Consider the following 22,880-nt stretch of genomic DNA (forward strand, 5'->3'; position numbering starts at 1 on the left):
TTTTACATCTCTTGCTCTCTCATCTGATGATGGATCACGTAATGTGATTCGAAACGTTGATGGCAAAAATCTCTACACAATCTAATCCAGAAACTAAGTATCGTACTTATTTCTTATCAAACAACTAAAATAAAATGATTAAATAAAATCTTAATAAAATAATGTGTAGAAAAATGATTTGCATAAAAATAAGAGACAACCAGAAAAACGTCTCATCACCTGTAAGTTCCATTCAGTTCTATCTTCCCCTGCTCTCGTCCATCTGGAGACCCCCAAGAGTTATAAGTGCTGCAGTGTGGACAGAGGAAAGTACGTGGGAATGTCCTCAACCAAAGCCGTGTACAAGTGCTCCAAATTCTCGCGCCACATGTGAATTTCCTCTGTATACGGTGGGAAAAAATTTGTGCTGGTTTTCAACCCACAAATCAATACGAGCACGGGGCATTTCCTACTCCCTCGTAGTTCAACGCCATTTCACCTTTCGCTTTGTCTTCTTCCTCCGGTATTTTCACAGAACTTTCTTCTCCTCTTATTATTTGTGCCCACTCTTTCACATGATCATGCCTAATGAATTGAGGCTCTAAAATCCCTGTGAATAAATTCAATTATACTGAAATGTTTCAATCCCTGTCCCCACCCACCTTTCTACTTTGCTCACCCATTCAGTCCTCTTCTTGACTTTTCAACCAAAACAGATTGGAAACAACCACTCCAACTGGCAGGTTTTTGCCTTTTTCTCAGCTTGCATGTGGGATGTCTGTGATATTTTTTTGTCTCCAAAGAAATCACGGTCCTTTTCTTTGCTGTACACACCTGCAATACAACCCCCTTTACTAAACCTCTTTTACTTATTGACATTATCATACCTAATGTGGTATTGTTGGGTTGGGTGGGTTTGTGCTGGAAGTGTATGAAACACATATCGTGCAAGATTTCACTGTAGTGGGCAAACGTTTCATCTCAGTTCTTTCGATTTTTAACTAACTTGGCTTTTGATTTAATGTCTGACCTGCTGATCCTTATCAGAATGCTCGGAATACCTCAGCTTAATCGTAGGACTAATAGGGTTATCAACATATTAAAGGGCATCTAGAATACTCACATTTTAAAATGCAGATTCACAGCCCTAAAAGCTTTGGTGGGCACGAGGCAACATGATGCTTTGTGATTTCAGGGCAAGGGTAGTAAGAAATATAGGGTTCCCAAGTCCAAAGCTCGTTCCACATGATTTCTTAGCAAGGAACGTAACCTAGGGTTTACTGCTGTAGAATAACTAAGCCTGGTAACGGTAGTAACTTGTTTCACTCACAATCCTCAATAGCGAGAGGAGCTGGCCTCAGTAATTGATCCCTTGCTTACATTTCCATCTATTTTATCTTCTTATAGTTATTAACCACATTCATATACTCATTATTCAGTCTGCTCAGCATATGAATCTATTGGTAGGGTTCCGATGCAATAAATGGGTAGTTTTGTTGGCTTTATGTTTTATGGGTTTTTTTGGATTCCCCACTGCTGCATTCTGAAAATAGAATCTGTCACTGCCCTATTCTCAATGCCCACAGCTGGGTTGAGTTAGGATTTTGGGTGATTGAATACAGCTGGAGCCCATAATTTACAAGTACTTATTACCTAGTAGTGAACCAATAACAACACTATCCTCGTAGCGGTTGTTGTACTGTTACTAGTACCTCTACCATCTTACTTCTGAAGTGCTTCAGGAGTGTTGTTTTTATCACTGCAATTCCTGGTTGCTTCTATTATCTATATGTTCTCTGTACACTCAGCTGCTGTTCCTTGAGATTCATAATGAATGAATCCATAAATGATTCTTCTTCATACATATTGGTCTCCTAAAGGAAAAGCACTAATCCCAGTCTACCCCAAGCAAAAAAAAAAATCCTCTTGCCCAGTCCTGTTCCATTGATCTCTTACTGCTATATGATCCTAGGGCTAACTTGTCTAAAAGGGTTCCAAGTTACGGCTCATATGGTTGTGTTCTAGGCTTCTAGCTCTTATTATACATTGGAATGATGCTACATTGTATCCTTTTCCAGTCTCAAATGCAACCAACCATGTACCTATTGAGATCATTGTTCTTATTTGCACTGCTTCTGGTGGCAGCTAATGCCAAAAATTACAATCAGCATTACTCTCAGGATTCTGTGAGGCTGAAACTCGTACACAAAAACTCCCTAAATTCTCCCTTCAGGAAAACATTCTCCTCGCAGGAGGAGCATCTGGCTAACGTTATTCACGAGGACTCAGTGAGGATACATGGTTTGCAGAGAGTCATAGAGCAACAACATTCCAGAGGTGTAGCGTTCAAGACTTCTTCCTCAATATGGGAACAGTCTGGCTACTACCACAAGAAGCAGTTCAAGGCCCCTGTAATCTCAGGGGCGTCTGCAGGCTCCGGGCAGTACTTTGTGGACTTCTACATTGGAACCCCACCTCAGAAATTTATGCTGATAGCAGACACGGGAAGCGATCTCCTTTGGGTACGGTGCTCTGCTTGTAAACGGAAATGCCTTAGAAAGCCTGGATCGGCCTTCTTTGCGAGGCGTTCCTCAAGTTTTGCACCGGTACATTGCTATGCACCAATCTGTCAACTGGTTCCCCCTCCCTCGGATTCTTCATGTAATCGCACAAGGATCCATAGCTCCTGCATGTATGATTATATCTATGCAGATCTCTCTGATAGCACTGGGATCTTCTCCAGGGACACTGCAACGCTTAATACAAGTTCAGGGGAGAGTACTGGAATCCCCAATGTGGCATTTGGTTGTGGGATTAAGAGCTCGGGACCTAGTTTTACAGGCCAAGCATTTGCCGGAGCACATGGTGTGATGGGGTTGGGGAAGGGGCCTATCTCATTCACCTCACAACTTGGGAAGCTTGTTGGAAACATATTTTCTTACTGCTTGGTGGACTACACTATTTCTCCCCCGCAGACAAGTTATCTTGTGTTGGGGCAGACGCCATTGAGGCGCTCGCTGAAGAAATCTATGAGCTACACTCCTTTTGTAAGGAACAGATTTGCAGAGACCTTTTACTACGTTGGGATCAAGCAAGTTTTTGTTGATGGGGTTCTTCTTCCCATCCATCCGAGGGTTTGGAGTATTGATATTCAGGGCAATGGGGGAACCGTTATTGATTCTGGCACCACCTTGACGTATGTTGTAGAGCCTGCATACCAGATAATCCTTGCAGCATTCAGAAAGAGTGTATTGTATCCAAGAGTGAGGCCTGTACAGAGCTTTGATCTGTGCTTCAATGTCTCAGGTATTGCCAGACCCCAATTACCCAAGCTTACAATTGTTTTCAAGGGCAACGCAAGATTTAATCCTCCTCCTTCAAACTATTTCATCAATGCTGCTGATGATGTCAAGTGCCTTGCATTACAGGGTGTCTCTTCTCCTACTGCTTTCACTATTCTTGGTAATCTTTTGCAGCAGAGCTTTTTCATCATGTATGATAGGGAATTTTCTAGACTTGGTTTTGCTCATACTGATTGTTCCACATCTTAAGGAAGTACATTTTGCTTGGGATTGTTGTCGTTTGAAGGGCTATCATTGCAGATGCAAATTTATTTTCCTTCTTGTTTCTGACTATGCTCCATCGCTGTAACATCTGCTAGCCATAGAATCTGTCAGACAAGAAGTTCGTCTGTTACACCATGTTTTCTAAGTGATTCTATCTATATGCCAAGTTTTATGACTATAATGCATCATGAGCATTAGATCAGCATTGTATGAGGGTCTTAAGGTCTGGCAAGATGCTCATGACTTGTGTCCTACCTTGCCATTTGAGTGTTTTAAACAGTACATTGTTCTTGCTTACTTTGCACGGTACAAATTTCCAAATTAAAAGCAATAAAAGAAGGCCCAATGCCAGTTGATTTTCTTAATCTAGGTAGCATTTTAATTTTCTAGACAAATATAAATTTCTCCATGTGGGAGTGATCAAACTGATGATATTATAAACTGTTTCTATCAAGAATGAGCGAAGTTGAAGTTAGCTGAAGCCTGTTGTCCCCTATCAAGTATTATATAAGCTAATATTTCAGCTAAGCTATAGATGAGCTCCACTCAATTTAGCTTAACAGGTCTGCTTGATAGAACAAATTTTAAATGTAGGAGACATCATTTGATATAAGTAATGACAGCAAGCACCAATGATATTAGTTTGGTATAAAGATATAAGTATGTTTGTAGAAGTACAAATAAATTTAACAAATGATGAAATAAGAACAACTTGCTTATAATTCATATCATTTGATCTTTTGGGCTTTGATCTTTCAATTCAAGGACATTTCTGACCTGCCATGCCTGTACATTTCTAGTCATGGTTGAAGAATTTGGGAGAATGCCGTAGAGCTCTATAATACAGCATAATAAATTTAGCTTCATTGGATACTATTATTAAATATGGATATTTGATAAGTGGAAGTTTTCAGCTCCGATCCAAATCATCTGATCAAAATCAGTAGAATAAACATTTTATATGTTGATTTTTGAACGAGCTCTTTTCTATTTTCTCAAATGAACAGTGTATAACTCCCCTGTAATCCATGTAAAGGCAGACGAGGCTTATCACCATGATTAGCAGACATTGCACGAAAATATAAACTTGTAATAAATGATGTGTAAGTAGTCAGTAGTGCAATAGTTTTATGTTTTAAAGAGTCTATTCAACCATGTAAAAGTCATTACGTGGGCAGTGCATCCTGGTGGTTCCATAGCCATTTGCGAAGAAGTTTGCTATCATCTACAGATCAGAGGGATGTTCCTTGTATCAGTGTACCGCAGGGATAACCCCCAAAGTTTTCTTTAGTTTTTAAGCTATTGGCTGATGGAGCTGGCCTATTTGTAAAAACTGTACAGCTTTGCAATAGTTTTTGGTACATCAATACTATAATATTCAATGATTTAATATTTAAGGTTTATAACGGTATAATAGTTGAGTTTGTTTTAAGGTTGTTGGTATTGATTAGGAGTACTTGTAAGCATTTGTAAAAATTGAAATAATAAATCATGCTGATGTGACATGAGTATTTACTGTTTCTTTTTTTTAAGATAATTTTGAGCACGTCAATAAAAAGGGATCTGGCTATCCTCTCTACAAACTGTACAGATGACCAATTTTCAAAAAATTGAAAATATCATGGATTTTTTCAAAAAAAATTAGCATTTGATTTTCATGATCTGCATAGTTTGCAGTTGAAAACAACAAAAAAATCACTACGATTGTCATGAATCTGGAAAAAAAAAAGTTTGACTTTATTTTGTCTTTAGTTCATTTAGCCTCAAGTTTATGAATAATAACCATAAACTTCATTAAATGAATAACCCATAAAAATCAACAGAGATTTGAAATTACCACTTATAATGTTTAGAGAATGTCCAATTATTAGATCCCCTTATTAACACTCTTTCTCTGTAGACAGATTCACAAATTGGAAAAGGAACAAAATATATATTTTAGATTGCCATTCAATTATTAAATCCCTTTTAACACTTTCTCTGTAAATCAGATTTCAGATTTCCATTCAATTATGAAACCTTCCCTTTAAAATCCTCTTTCGCTGTAGACCAGATTAACAAATTGTAAAATTAGGAAATTTGTAATCAGATTTCTATATATTTCAATCATTATGATATAGAGCGTCCAAAAATGCAAAATCAATAAGATCCGAGACATCTAGTTTAATTGGTTACACTGCCTTACACAAGTCCTAATCAGGCTGAACTGGTCGTTAGGGTCGTAGGTAATATGATATATAATACCAGATATCTTGTATGAGTACTGATTTTACTGCTGTACTGGAATAGTACTGGAATAGATATCTTTCCACCCACCTATCATATATCTGGGCTTCCACATTAGCAAGGCCATCCAAGGGTAAAATTTCTGACCTTTTTGAACAGGGTTTCTTGTAAAAGCAAAAATTAAATTACCCAGACGCTCTGATGTAGACAAAGCCTAGTGGTCGAAGAGGGATACAGACTTTAAAATACAATTACAGTTTTCAATGACTTAGAAACGAGTCGTTAGAGTAGTCTATATGATTAGAGGAAGCATATTACTAGCTTGTGCTAGGAGATTTCTACAATCTAGTTTTGATTGTGTAATTTTTTGTAACAATATTTTGGATTACATTTTGTAATGATTCTTTGTTTATGTTAGGTAGGTCTACAACAATACTTCATTTTTGTTCTTTCGACTCTTCACACCGTGATGATAGCAACGAATGTGATTCAAAACATTAATGCAAAAACTTACACATAATCAAAGCTAGAACTTGTTATTTCTATATCAATAGTTGTTATAACTAGTTTTGTGGATCTACAAATTCTAAATGGTACATTAGACTTTAGTGATTTTTATGTGGCCTTTGGAATGTAATTGAACTACTTATAGTTGTGGGTAGTAATAGTTGAAAGGAAGCCGAGTGTGGAATAGCACTTCCAAATGCTAAATCTAATAGGGGAGAGAAATTTGAAATTTGTTTCAAATCTTTGACCTATTGCAAACTAGATAAACACTTAAGAAATTAGATTTAAGCAAATAAACCCACAACACCAGATATATGTGGGAAAACCCTTGCAAGAAAAAAACCCACCCTCCAAAAGTTAGATTCAATTGAATTATCAATAGCAATAACAATTACAATACAATCCTTGAGCCGATGCTTGTAAAGAGAAATTATAGTAGCAGAGAATTCAAAAGAATATCAAGCACATAAACGCTCCTTAGAATATATCGAACACAATCACACAAATTGCACCAAGTAACTATATATTTATAGAGCCCAAGACAAGTGGAAAGGGCCCATGGTTTCCAAAACAATTTCTAACACCGAAGACGTATGTGTTATCGACATGTAAAACCAATGATATGTTGCACATAGAAACTTCCAATGCAACAAAGCATAACTTAACCACAACTCACCTTTGAAACACCTACCTCACACTTGTCAATAGTGAACACCCTAAATATAAATTGGCAAGCATTAACTCTCCATGAGTCTTCCATGAAATCAGTAATTATCATAATCATTTCATAGCTTCAACATAGCAACTTATGACACTAGTTGCTTAATTTCATGACTTCTAAAGTGGGTTAAAAGAAAGAAATAAATAAATTATCATGTTTGGACACATTTATCATAATATTCTCCCACTTGGATTCAAAGCTACTTGAGTTTTCCTCATTGTGAGGTCCATCAGGAGCTCGTAGTTCTTCTTCCTTAGGGGTACAAGGAATATGAATTGTTAGAAATGTTTAGAATAACTAGGGGGGGGAGGGGGCAGGGAATAGTTACTCAAGGTCTCTATGTACCATTTGAACAATAAAACAAACATTCATTATTCTACTAATCATGTTGTTGCTCAGTCTCTACTGGAAATACTATCTTAAACATAACTTGCTTTGCATAATGAAAACATTATCAAATTTAAAACATATAAAGCATTCATCATAGATTTGACACTAGTATTTTTACGTGGAAACCCAATTTGGAAAAAACCACTAGCAATATGACACTCTTTCGAAGTGGGTTTTGTTAGGAGCCAACCCTATTAAAGGTTACAAACTCACTATTAAATGTGACCTTGTTAAAGAATTTAATCACCATGTTAGGAGTGGCCTTGTCAGAGAACTTTAATCATTCCATTTAGAATGTCACCTAGTTAAAGAACTTACAGGGATTGTCAAGTCTTCCAAATGATCGTTAGGTCAACCTATCTTAAAAGGATTTCAATACAAACTATTTTCAATACATACACATATAATCTAAATTAAACGAGCAATGGTAGGGAGTGGTGCATCATGTAGATCCCAACTAGCAGGTGACTATGACTCCCTCCCTCAACTACATCAGAAACATCAATCATAAAATAAAATATACAAATACACCATACACATGCAAGTGTAGGGTGAGTATCCATAGAAACCACATATAAATCACACATCTAACTATCATCATGAGATAATTGAAAATCACTAATTGAATATATGTATATCATCATCGAAATAATCATGAACACATGAAATAAGTAACTCCTCACATATATAAATTGAGTTTGAAATAACATCTAATCAAGTTTGGTAACCAAGTACCGCTAATCATAAAACATTAACATAAAACTGACCTAAAAGAATTTGGCAATCCAACATGAAAAGTAAACTAGGGGTAGGCATTACAAGTTTCAATTTACTTTTGATATATTTGAGCATGTTGATCCACATGTTTATAGTGAGCATTTTGTTGAAGTGGTTCCTAGTTTGTATATCCACTATGAACATGAAGATGTAGATTTTGTTTTACCAAATGAGTTGATTCAGAATGCTAATCTGATTGGTGAAACTGATAGAGGTGGTATTCTCAGCTTACCTCATGAAAATGCAAATGAATATCATGTCTATGATAGAGGTAAGAAGTTTTGTTGAAGTTTGGTGACCCGGGGTCATCGTTTGTAGAGTTTAGGAGTAGTTTTCTAGCTTTCAATAAAGTTGTTCGAGAGAAAGTGTTGGAGTGGTCTGCTTCTTCCAGAGATTTGAATCCTTGCCATGCCCGCAAGGGACATGCATCCCCACATAGAGCCACTATTGGACCCAAAATTAAAGCCCTGATTTTGAGTACCATTCTGAAAACCAAGTCAAATTAAGCCCCTATAAGTGCTTTTCATGCATGTGTACCCAACCGTCACTTTGAGGCCTATGTAGTGTTTCATGTTTCTAACACCTTGCATTCAGTCTATGCATGCATCCCATAATGATGAGTTGTCTTTTCGTGTCATTCCATGAAGTTTCATTTCGAGCATTGTTCAAATCTACATTTTTGCCCGAGTGTCAATCAATGAGAAGAAGCCTAGTTTACAATTAAACATCTTGCACTCTACAAAGTTTCATGACTCACTACTTTGAGAGTGTTTAGCATGCATATCAAAGAACCTATGTTTCATATTTCAAGTCATTTCTTTGTGTTTTGACTAGGTTTTGAATCCCTCAAAGTTCATTGTTTACTGTTGTCATGTTGATGCATATTTCTAAGAATTTTGTGTAGTGCCTACCCCTAGTTCGCATTTTTGCTTTCATTGCCAAACTCTTTTACGCCAGTTTTATGTTTGATGATTAGTACTATTATTTTAGAGATTATCAGATATTGTTTTACACTTAGGTTATTATATGATGAGATTACTTGGTACTCTATATTTCATGTATGTATGATGATTACTTAGTGTTTTCAGTTATTGATGATGATTAGTTAGATGAATTATTATGTGTCTTCTTATGGATACTTACCTCATACTGCATGTGTATGGTGTGCGTGTTTTTTTTCTTTATGTATGGCATTTCTAATGTGGTTAAGGAAGGGAGTCGTAGTCACCTACTAGTCGGGATCTACATGATGCACCACTTCCTGCCATTGCTTGTTTAGCTTAGAATATTGTGTCTGTACATGTGTAGATTTTATGCAGGTTGCAGGTACCGGGTATCGACTTCCCTGAATTGCCAAGATGAGCGTACCCCTATCACATTATCTCAATGGTAAGAGAGGGGAGATAAATCTTAAGTCCAAATCCTAAACCCTTTAGCCATTTGTCCTAATTAATAAATATGACAAGTATCTGAGTTGAGAACCCTCTGAATGCGTCGAATGACGTTAATTCATGATTATAACCCTTTAGTTTGATTTTGTATGTGTTCTTCTATGATGGGTTTTCATATGTTGTTTATGAGTCCTTAATGATTTCTATTAATTAAGTCTAATTAAAAGATTAAATTAATGATTAAATTTAATGAAAAATTATTATGAGATTCTAATGTCTAATTATATTTAATTAATTGAGAAATTAATTAAATAAAAAGAATTAAATTTGGAGATAAAGTTCTAAGTTTAAATTTTAGAATGTGATAATATTTAATTAATTTAATAATAATATATTTAGAGTTCATTTTTAAATAAATGCTAAATATTATTGTTATTTAAGTTAATAGATATTTTATCAATTAAATTTTTAAAATAAATTAAAAGTGAAAAAAAAATTTAAATTATTAAAAGATTCTAGATCGCATGATGCGTGCATGAGTTGAATATAAAAGAAATTAATTAAAAAGATAAAATAAGTGATATTTAAATGTTATTTTAATTTCATAAAGTGCACATGGGATTAAAAGTAATAAATTAATTAAAAATAGAAGTCGAGTGGAAAATTAAATAAAGTTATTTAATAATTCAATTAATGTGCATGAAAAGATTAAGCAAAGATTAATAAAAGTTAATTTAGAGTTTAAGTATTGTGAGCAAGAAGTCCTCTCAGGGGAACACACAATTAGTGCCCCGATTTGAGGAGAAAACTCTTTATCACAACTTTGGGGTTCATTTTTGAGGGACACAAATTTTGGAAGCGAAATTCAGAAGGAGAATTCTAGGAAAGATTTTCAAAGAAAAGTTATTGAAGAGGAGCAAATTCTCTCATAGTTTTCGGGGACTTCGTATTAGCATCAAGCTCAGGTAGGGTCTTGTGTTTTGATCACTGATTAATTACACAATTATCCTTTCCTATCTTCTTCGTTTCTGTGGATTGTAAATCCGAATTCTCTGTGATGAAAGTTTAAACATTTCAATATTGTGAATTATTATATGCTTGTCAACTAGCTTCTCTATACGTAGGGATTAGAAAAGAAATTAGAAAAACCCTTATTTTCTAAATTAAAGAACATAGGATTTAATCGGGAAGGGGTTGAATCTAAAAATTAAATTCTAAATTTGGAAGGTTGATAATATTTTCTCCATCAGAGTTTAGATGAAATCAATTTCAAAAAATATATTTATTTTTAAAAAAAAGATTGTTAAATGGATTTATTTATTTATAAATGTTATAAAATAAATAAATTTTTAAAAAGTAATTGTTTAAATTTTATTAACAACAAGGTTATATATATATATATATATATATATATATATATATATATATATATATATATATATATATATATATATATATATATATATATATATTTTAAATGTGGGGAGGGGTGGCTTAACCACCCCCTACCCCACTTGTTATATGTATATGCGCACATCAGGTGATTGCTGTATGTAGTCGTACCTACTGATGTAGGACGATTGCAACAGCAATCCCTGCATTGCAATTATGGCCATAGGCAGCGATTAATAAAATTGCTTGTTGTATTTTTATTAATATTTTATAATAATAATAAATGTAATATATATTTAAATAAAACATTAATTAATTAAATTAAATATGATTTAATAATATTTATTAATAATTGAAGTTATTATTAAGGATTAAATTATTGATTTTATTAAAATCGTAGTTATTTTATTTAAAATCATTAATGGTTATAACTTAATAAAATAAAAGAATTTTCCAGATTATATATATATATGTGGGGGTAACTTTATATTTATGGATTGAATAAACGAACACGTTAAATTATAAGGGTAATATTGACAATCCTTTACACTTGAAACGTGCATTGTAATATAAACTAAAACTTTAACTTAAAACCCTATTGTGCATTTTGAAATCGAACCCAAACTATGAAATTGTACTGTTTTCTTTATGCTATTTATGTTTGGGGTTTTTGGGTTGACTAGATTGTTGACCAGTTATAGGACGTCTATCAGAGGCTCGTGGGGGTTATGTGATTGTGATATTATGATGATTTATCCTCAATCTTTCTAAACCCAACCATGGTGATGTGTTGATATGCTCTATGATGGATGTGTTTACTAGTTGTTATTGCTTTCCAGTTTCTTTGAGAGGACTGAGGTGTTTTAAGTGATTTGTTCTTAATGATGTCATGTTGTGACATGTTTTGACTTGACCATTTTGGAGTCTTCGATCAATATTGTGATTTATTTTGGGATATTTTCTAGTTGCTCGTTGAGAACCATTGGATATTGGGACTTATCATTGATGCCTTCAATTGTTGATAGAGAAGTGTTGTGATCATTATGATTATCATTTGATGCTTTCTAGTTTCCCGTTGAGAACTGATGTGATTATTGCGGCTTATATTTTGATGCTTTTTAGTCACTTGTATAGGATTGAGGTGACTTTGTGATTTGTGATTTCATGAGCCTAGGGTAGGTTATCTATGTGTAGTGTCGAGAGGTGGCTTGCAATGGGGGACGAGAGATCCTAAGTGGCTCTGGGGATGACTCATTGTAAGTTGTTTTTAATAAGTGATAACATTACACTAAATACTGACTTAAATGAACCTAATAAGATTAATTGTATGTTCTCACCCATGTCTCGAGTGCTAGTACAAACTAGGATGGGAGTTGAGAGAACGCTTGGTTACAAATTTGCATTCCATAGTATGCCTCATCAGTATGAGAGGATACTAGTGGCCACAGGATCACTAGGGACCTAAGATTCCTAGGGGATTGTTTGGGTAACTTCCAATGTGATTTGTGCGATGACACTTTCTCGCTTGCATAGTAGGTTTCCTACATGTCTTGTGTGCCTCTGGGTCTAGATGTCAATCTATGTGTTGGAACCTTTGAGTTAGTATACCTTTAGGATTTCCTGGACTTAAAGAGTATCTATGTTTTGTGGTTTGATATCCTATTTGGGACTTGAGACTATCTCCTCAGCATAGTGGGAGTGGGCCATTTAGGTTCCACGTAGTCGGGTGGTAGTGATTTTTACTCTTACCATTGAGATATATCTGTAGTCACTGTGGCTGAAGCATTCTTTGTTGGCATTTACTTTCATTCTATTCATGGATCATTATGATGGATGTTATACCTTTTTGATATATGGATGTATTATGTATGGTGGATGGTTTCATTTATTTTATTGTTCGTATCATGGATCCGAAGAGGATGATGTATTTCTATTTTTACACATGTATATTCTTTTAAGCCTTTCATACGCCGTGACATGTACAGCGGATGAATGAGCATTCCAAATTAATTTGCCAAGAGGCATTTGGAACAAATGTATATTAAATGGACATTGGACTTTTCATTATTCTTTCATATGGATGTGGTATTTGATGGACTTAGTTTTAGATTAGATTTAAATGTGATTCAACGTCATGTGATCTTTAAGAAATGTAACCTATTATGTATGTTATTGCTTCTGCTATTATGTGTTTGATGTGAATGGTTTATCTTTCATGTTTAAAAAAAAATGCTATCAAACTTAGTAAAACTTTAGGTTATTTCTTTTGGATCCCTTGGCAGGGCATTACATTCTAGGAAGCCCTATTTGACCAGTTGACCAAAATGAAAAATATTCCTTTTGCATTGCATTCTAGGGGTTAGAGACATGCTATATTCTAGATTTGAGCCTGTGATGATTTTTTTTGGCTAGTTTTCAAATGTGATTCCAAATGCAATTTATGAAGTTTTACTGGTGTCTAAAAGTGCATATTGATCAATAGCCCTGTTTGGGATGTCATAACTTTGAATCCATGATAGATGAGACCAAATGGATTGTACCACTCTGTTCTACTCTAAAAATACTTCAAATTTTTTATTTTTCAAATCTTGACAAATCCATCTAGACACTTTCATAGGTCCATTCTGTTTGTGAAAATCACTTTTCTGCTAGTGTTCCTAGTTTTGCAAATCCAAGTTCCCAACTTTGAACGTCTGCCAAATTCATCCAGTTATTTGTCATGAGCCTAAATAAAAAATGTATACTCTCCACATGGCAGTAAACTAATGCCCCAGTTTTCATGTCTTGAAGTGATCGTTTGACCTATTTCCAAGGCCAAAACCAAATGCAATTTATTATTTTCTAACATGTTTGTTTGCAAGGAGTTTCAAGTGAGCAACTTTGATGGTCAATATCTTTTGACTCAAATGTCATCTTGAGGTGAAATTTGACAAGGTACAAGAATGTGGAACAAAGAATCAGTATGCCTATTTTCAAGGTCAATTGTTTGATTTAGTCAATTTTTAAAGCCATCACAAAGGCTTCCCAACATGAAAGTTGACAGTTTACAAAAGGAGGTAAAATGAGTTTTAAATGATGATTCAGTGATTTGAATTTAAATCTACTCACTGCCAAGTGATTAACTGATCAGTTTGATGGGTCAAGTGTTTTAGTTTGATATTTATTTTAGCCAGATCCACTTTGGGGCCCGACCAACTTCACTAGATTAACAAGGCATTGGGGTTGAAAGTTTTGTTATAATGGTTTTAATGATTATAATTACTTGGTGTGCATACTTGCAATTGAGGCCAAATAAGATATGAGAAACAAACACTTAGGGATTGATGTTGATCGTCCTCCCAACCTCACACTCAACAACACAAAGTAATAAATGAATTGATTGTTGCATGCTTTGATATTGTGTGGAATATGGCACAAGTTTCTTAAGGAAATGTAGTATCTTTCTCTTATGTAAATGTTGGGAGAAATGGGTGTAAGTAAAGTTGAGGCTGTTACTTTGAATTGATTGTGTGTTGTGGCAGGTGCATATGTATGCATTCTTGATATGAGGAGCAGTCTACCATATAAAGACCCAATCTATTTCTCAATAAAGATGACTTTGTTATTTTCTTGATTCTTCACCCAAACCTAGTACTAGCACATGAAGAAAAGAGAATGTATTGTTCCCTTTGCGTAAGGAAATGAGTATCTAAGAAGCACAAGAAGATGAAGAACAATACCATTGTATGGTCATTTTGAGAACAAGATTGATGTGCACAAATTTAAAACCTACCTTGATGTTGAGAAGATAGCAATCAAACCTCAAATAGACCGATGGGTTCTTAGTGTGGATAGTGAGAGATGATGTGGAGTTTATCATGAATTATGCATGGAGATGACCAATGTGTAGGTGCTAAAGGAGCCAAAATGTAATGTCTTCAGTTATTCCCCACGTTGCCATCTAAGGAAGTAGGTTGGAGCACATTGGAAGAATAGAGTATAAATAGAGACAATCCCATGCCAAATTTGAGATATATTCCATGTTCTTACAGCATACATGGATCGAAATGCATGAACCCTATTTTAGCTTTGAAGTAAAATTGGTTAGCTTCAGATGTAAATGTAATATGTGGTTGTCTAATGTAGATTGTTCCTAGGGGTGCATGTGACATGAATGTTTAAGAGTCAAACTCTTTTGTAAAGAAAATTTTTAACATAGAAAAGGGAAACACCAAACAAGAGCTCCCAAGCAACATTTTTTCTCCATATCCTCTCACTCGTAAAAGCAAGCAATCAATATGGATTATGCAAGGGTGCTTTCTCTGATTCACAGAGAGAAATTTTTTGTTTAAGTTCCTTACTGAATCTAACCTTGTATTGTGTTTTCTTGTGGAATTTATGAAAATGGACATCACAGAGCATTTCACAATTAACCCTGAAGTCCTGTGAGATATGCATTGTCGCACAAGAATCTATCAACAAACATCTGACTTGCAATTACAACGCTTGATTTGTGGATTGTAAAGGAGATAAGGTGTTGACACCTTAGTATGAAATCCATGAGAGCCATTGATTTACCAAATGATGACTGAAGCTTCCATAAAATTTGTGCAAGTTGTGGGAAGCCATTGAAATGTGGATTTGTTAGCACAAAGATCACCTCTCCTGTACACTCTAGCTCTCTCATGGAGATCCTTTCTATAACTGTGGGCTATGAATCAAACCATCATGTTAGATTGGGGGTCACTGGTAACTATCAAGTTGCAAAGAAAAGTTCTCAAATTCTTACGTAACATGCCCCTTCTTCTCAGATATTTGCAAAATACAAAGGAACACATGGAAAACCACAGAGAATGAGGCACCAAGCTTTGAAGTAGATGCCAATAATATGTTTGACCAGAGTATGGATGAAGTTTGGTCCTTCTCTTTCATAATTAGTCTGAGGGATTTAGTCCCACAACAAGTAAGGTGAATTTGAAGTGTTTTTGTATGTGAATAAACAATAAAGGTTGGTGCCATTTGAGACACAAGACTATGTGTGCATAAGGGCCCTAGCTAACTCGATGGATGTAAAGTTAATTTTGAATAAACATGCTAACGTGGATGGATGATGTAGCACTAGAGAAACCAACTCGACATGGCACTAAGTGGATGAATAGTAGAGTGCCATGTGACACACACTTCTAGGGTTGCATAAAAATCAAGGTGGATGAGTTGGCAGAATGGGCACTTGGCATGATGTTGCTATGTTGCTAGTGACATGGTGATTTATGAATGGTTGTAGAGTTAATTTTGAATAAACATGCTAATGTGGATGGATGCGATGTAGCGACAAGAAGCCATGTGGCATGATCAATGAAATGGCACAAATTACGAGGTAGTAAAGTGGACCAAGAGTGCCACATGTTGTGATAACATGGCAAGATGATGACGAGGATAGTGACATAGTGATAAAGTGACACATGGCAACAGGTGCTAAGGTGGCAGTCTCAGGATAGGTTATCGTGGTAAAAGCACAGATCTATGTCACCATTTATCATACAAAAACCTATTTTGGTCAAATTTCATTTCTCTATCAAAACTCAATTTTTTTCAAAAACTAAAAATACCCTTTTATAGATGTCAAATTCAATATCATCATTATATAAATTTTTGAGTGTTTTAATTAGTTGTAATATTTTATAATCTCAAAATATTATAAGTTGATATTTCAACATTTTAGAAGATGCTCCCTCAAAAAAGGAAAATAAATAGTAAATCATATCAAAAAAATAAAAAAAAATTATATTTATCTCTAGACGAGAGAATCCTCTTCACGAATATGTAATTTTTTTTCAAGAAGGTATAGATTTGATAGGGAAGTTTTGATGGGAGGAAAAAACTATAGGATTCTGATAAGGTCGACCTTGAGTACTTATAACAAAGAAAATATACATCAAAAATATGTATTTCTTTTTTTGTTCACTAGTTGTACATGTCACCTATAAGATATTTTCAAATTAGAACAAAAAAAGATGATTTTCATATACTTGTTTGACGGGAACTACACCCTATATCTTTTACAGTTAAAAAAGGAACTTCAAAATAAAATAAAATGAACAAATTCTTACTCAAAAAAATTATAAAAATTATTGGCATAAGATTCACCCAATTCTACACATTTCATTAGTTTACATCATCTTCATATTTTAAACACAGATACCATTTTGTTTGTGATTAATGTTGAACTGTCACATTCTGATATCTCATTTCTTTATAAAAGGTGACAGGTTTTTGCTTTTATCTGTCGACATGGATAGTTGCTAAGTGGTTAACTATGGTGACATGGCAACCCAATCAGAGGCTACCACATGGAAGCAAGTCTGTGTAGATGTGGTAGTCCACAGATGAATTAGGTGGTGCCACATGGTGCCTAGGTGGAGAAGATGTCCAAAGGGTGCTAACATGATAGGTGATTCAGTAGGGACCAACCAATCAGAGTGTGACATGTGTCATAGATCGGTCAAACCTAGTTTGACTTGGATAAAGGAAAAGGAGAGATATTTCATATTTTCATTTTATAATTTTTTTCTCAAAAATCAACATACATAAGTCATTTAAATAAAGAAATTTTCATTATATAGTTTCAACTTTGATGAAAAATTAAATATTTGTAAAGTTGAAAGGCATGAGAATGAGTCAGTAACTTGGAGTTTCAACTAGTTGTCTAGGTCATTCTTCTTAAAAGAGTATAGCAATATTATATATTGACAGAAAGCTCTCAGAGTCTAGTTTCCAAAATTGCCATTTGTTTCTACCTAGGTATTAGTGAGTAAAATTTATGTTGGGTTTTGTCTAAGGTGCTCCTTATGCAACTGCATTCTGATGCAAGCAGTTCATTTTTAGTTTCTGATAAAATGGTGAAGTGGATAGGTGTCAAATTTGGAGAGGGCCTTAGCAGGGATGTTATATTGCCTCCAAAGTTTTTCAATGTGGATTTTGGCAACTTTTGGCATCAAATTTGATAATTTATTAGAAAGGGGCTTTTCTCATCATTCGAGAAGATATTCCGCAAGTTTTTTGAAAAAAATGATGAGATCTAAATCTGATTTTTAGTTCTAGAGAGATGAAAAATGTTTTGCAACAACATTGGATGGAAATTCAAGTGGACAAGTGTCAATTCTAGATCAGATCTAGGATTCCTTCCTCGTCTATATCTTTTTTTCTTCTCTCATTGTACAGGGTTGGTTCTAGTTTATTGGAAGTTGGTTCCAGACTCTTGGACAAGTTTCCATAGCTGTGATACCACCAAGGTTGAATGTGTTGGTTCCAATCTATTGAGCAGAGCTCTACTTGTGATTCCACCATTCTTTCAAAATTTTCTCTCTTGTATGAACAACAATAATGAAGTATAGAATAACGTTTTGATCTATTTGGTGTTTTATGAGTCTTTCATGCATCTTGAATATACTTGTTTCAAAGGAATAAATACAAAGAACATAAAAATTACTTAGTTTCATTCTTATTCTTGTCTCATTTCTATGTTGTTTACAATCTTTTGTGGTTTATGGACAAAGAACATAGATCCAGTTGCATCTCATTTCGGATTGTATGTTTTGATGTGATTTTCCTTTGATTCAAAGAATCATGTAAATGCTTGACACATTTTGATAGGGTTGTGGTTTCATGAGAAGGATGTCTAATAAGTATGAACATTGGTGTTTGATTCACAAAATGATATGATAGATTTGATATCTTGATGTATGAGATATGTCATTGATATCTTAGATGTGTGTTGTGATTTATAGAATACCCAATGGATAGGGCATTGATTAGCTACAAGATCAATTTAGTTTGTTTCTATGTATGTGGGGTTTTGCTGATTCCAAATCAAATAATCAATCATCCATTTTCTCTTTATGTTTAAGAGTTGAAAGGATACCCTCACTCATCATGTAGATTTCATAGGTTTTGTAATTTTCTACTGCATACCTTTGTTATTGCATGAGTATAGGAGAAATAAGGGTTTAATCTGCTTTGTATAGATTCAGATATATGCTTTGAACTAGTACCATATGAACAAATCTAAAGGTCTACCCTCCTAGGCTTTGCAGAGCTTAAAGTAGAAGGAGTCCAGTCTTATAGTTAGCCCAAGTTCTTGACAAATTGTGTCTCATCATAGGAGATAGCTACCCTTATATGCAATCTCATCTTATCTACCTGATAGTTAAAATCACTATTAAATAAGGAGCCAATAGGTAAATGGACTTAGAAAGATACATTTTTCAATTTATTGGGTTCTTTGAAAATGTAGATCATATGTGAATGATCATTTGTTTCAAATCTATTGAAAGATGTGATGTAGCTGTATAGACATTGTGTGTAAAATTATAAATGCATCCCTATATAAGGGAGTATGCATGTATGACCTGATTAAGGTACATGAAGTTAAAAAAAGATACACACTCATAGTTTCTTATATATGAAGTATTGAATTGATATTGAAATTAAAATTCATAAGGTTATGTATGTATATGAATGTGTGGCATATTAAATATGTAGTTATGAATGAATGTAATATAAAGAACAAAAGTTTGTAAGAGAAAAGAGGAATTGAAGCTCCAAGTAGTTGAAGTCTCTAAGTAGTGTAAAAGAAGAGTTGTTGCTCAATAAATGTAATGCCTTGCTTGGAGATCCTTGGAACAAGGATTCAATACAAGCCAAGATTTTTTTTTAAAAATAAGTATGGATGGACACGACACTCAACATACAAGGATAACAAAGATTGCAATGGAAGACTTAACCACAATCCTGACAGCCAATAGATCTCCAAATGCCACTACCGAACTGACACACACAAATAGAGAAACAAAGACCAAAAACTACAACAAAATAAAGATTCTTAGATATGTCAAAGCATGGAAAGTTAAGCCAACCCAAAGGGTACTTAAAACACCAAAAAAAAAAAATCCCCAAAGACCAGTGGAGATGCCCCTATTTTTCGTACGAGGACCACAATAGATAGAAATCTCCTTAACAACTTCTGCAACAATGTGAACTACTAAATGTACAAACACACTCACGGGTCTAGTTAAATAATGAAAATGATTTCAGATTTAATAATCACCAAAAGGTTTAATTTAAACAATTAAATAAGGATATGTTGACCATCTAGGGACGATATTGGCAAAATGAGTAGTTGAATCACTGATTCCATGTGTCACTGCCAAGGATATAAATCTTGTGCACTAAAACACATGATCAAGTGCAATTGCATATAATATCATAGACAAATAAATAAATGCATGGAAGTTAGTTTCTTGCATGGCATGTTGTACTTCCTCGCACAAAATTATGTTAGTTGTTGTCCTCATGTGAAAAATATGGGGCATCTCCACTAGTTTTTGGGGAACACAAATTGGTTTTTTAAGTACCCTTTGGGTTTTCTTAATTTTCCATGCTTTGACAGATCTAAGATTCTTTGTATTGTTGTCATCTTGGTATTCATTTCTCTATTTGTGTGCATCCTTTTGGTATTGGTGTTTGGAGATTCGTTGGTTGTCGAGATTGTGGTTAAGTTTTCCATTGTGATCTTTGTGATCCTCGTACGTTGAGTGTCGTGTACATCCATACTTGGCTTGTACTGAATCCTTGTTCCAAGGATCTCTAGGTGGGGCATTACAATAAAGATGACACATTTTAAAGTGGTTTTTTTCCATATGAGAAAACCTATATGGTTTTGAGGGTTTCCCACTTAGCACAATTTCTTGTGTCGTCTCCTTTTGTGAGTTATTATTTTTTCTCTATTATCTTTCTTTTTTTTTCATCTATATTAGTTTATGTGTATGCTATTAATTATGCAAATTACATTTTAATAATTAATTTTTGTAAAATGTCTTTATTCTGATTCACCCCCCTCCCCCCCTCTCCCTCTTAGAACAGTATTCACTTTTGACATGAAAGGAATCTAAGTAAACATGAAGAATGAAAGGAATGTAATCAAAATTTTGTTGTTCCAAAGAAAAGTATGAAAAAGCCAACTGAAGAAATTGCCAAAGGAGCCTTATTTGGAATATACAAAGAGGTTAGCTCCTATGTGAGACCTTGAAGGGTGAAATCCTCTCATCAGTTAAATGAAAATAACTTTTTCTTGAACCCTTAATATTTATTATCTGTTGACAGTTTTAATCATAATATCATGAACAAAGGTGCAATGTTAAGCACCAACCAAGTTGTAATAGGCTGATCTAACTCTTATTTAAGAAGCTAAACTCAGAAAAGAAGAGGCTTTGACCCTATAGGGAAAATGGTAAATATGGCATGGAGTTTCTTAATGTTGTAGTTGATTTGAGTAGCCTAGATTTTGTTTGGTTTCTCCTAGATTAAGATGTGGAAGTTCTTGTAGATGGAAAAAATTAGTAATTCTATAAGGTCACATGCAATTCTTCAAATATTAGTTTCTTTGTTTTGAATAGCCAAATCTAATTACCCATATTTTTTCACTTCAAAAAGAGTGTTTGAATCCACTAATCATTTTTCTATCATAGTTACAAGATGAGTTATTCATTTTGGATTGTGATTTAATGCTAAAGAAAAAATTTGAGTCTTCAGAGCTACTCAATCCCAAATTGATTTTTATTCCTTTGAGAAATTTTACTGGATAGAGAGGAACCAAAATAAAATTTTCAACCCTACTTTGTAGTTTCCTAGAGGTTGGATTTGGAAAAAAAATCCTCCCGAATTTTAAGTCAGATCATTTTCTCATCGCTATATAGTGTTTTGGAGACTAGCCTCCTCAAAATTTCCCCACCAATTTGAAAAATATGTGGTTCAATGTCCAACTTACATTCCTTATAATATAAAAAATTGGTGATGAATGCTCCCAAGTTTAAAGGTTGAAGGAATATTTATTCTGGCAAAGAAGCTTGCCCACTTAGAAGGCTACCTCAAAGATTGGAATGTGAATATTTTTAGTAATACCTTTGTAGAAAATTTTATGTAAATATTTGATGCAAGAGGATCCTAGATGTAAGGACAATCTTGCATCACCCAAAAATATTTTTATATTCAGTCTTTTTTTATTTTAATAAGGACTACCAGACAGGGGGGTTGCTATTTCTAGGAACTTGCTATTTTTAATAAGCTTTTCATAAGATATCAGAATGTTCTCATTTTCTACATGAAGGTTCATTTTAGAGTTATAAGCCTGCCATAAAAATCTCATTGCTCCAGCTTAAGTATCAGAGAAGTTACTATAGATTTTCGGTGGAAAATTTATGAGAAAAATCTTCAGGCTCACCATTGGAGGCCTTAGTGTGTCTAGATGATGTCAGAAAACTTGATATAAGGGGGCTTGTGTCGTTCCTTGTGTCATTCTGATCTTGTAGATCAGGAACTAGCATTTCTGAAAATTGGTTATTATAGGCAATTAGAGCAATAGTTCAAGAGTTATGGCCTTCCAAAGTTGGGCTACCCAAAATTTCTAAAATAATTGCCAAAGATGTATTTGGTCGACTCTATATGTATTGTTAGGGTCTGTCATCCCTAAGTATTAAGTTTGAATGTCTAGAACTTTCCCAGGTAGCATAAAATTTCCTATTTTAGAAAGGCCCGAACATTGTAACTCTGGGTGGTAGTTCACATCTTAGTCTTGCAGATTATTGTAATGAAGGCACCCATGTAGGTTGGCATATTGTATTTGTGAATTATGTAATTCCCTATTTGTGGTGATAATAAGAAGTCCATATTCTATTCTCACATTTGATGTTGTTTCTTTGTTTCTATTATGGTTTATGGTATTAAGGGGAGCACCCTTTATCAATGTTTAAATGAGAAAAAAAATGGAATCAAATAGAAAACAAAGAAGATGAACACAATGACACAATATTTATGATTGCTTGGAAAAAAATTTCCTACAACCACACTGTAGTAGGGAATTATTATATTAATATGAATATGCAATCTTACTACATT

General features: G+C 34.3%; 1 protein-coding gene across 1 annotated transcript; it reads left to right on the forward strand.

Moving 5' to 3' along the window:
* The first annotated feature begins 227 nt into the window (after positions 1 to 227).
* Positions 228 to 3,910, forward strand: LOC149535373 (aspartic proteinase NANA, chloroplast-like). The gene has a single exon (XM_089803095.1). It carries the CDS (start codon positions 2,031 to 2,033, stop codon positions 3,528 to 3,530), a length of 1,500 nt encoding a protein of 499 aa, XP_089659221.1. The 5' UTR covers positions 228 to 2,030; the 3' UTR covers positions 3,531 to 3,910.
* Positions 3,911 to 22,880: the final 18,970 nt, after the last annotated feature.

Source organism: Cupressus sempervirens, chromosome 10 (assembly GCF_028749045.1).
Source record: "Cupressus sempervirens isolate cs-2001-9-10 chromosome 10, ASM2874904v1, whole genome shotgun sequence".
Lineage (NCBI taxonomy): Eukaryota > Viridiplantae > Streptophyta > Pinopsida > Cupressales > Cupressaceae > Cupressus > Cupressus sempervirens.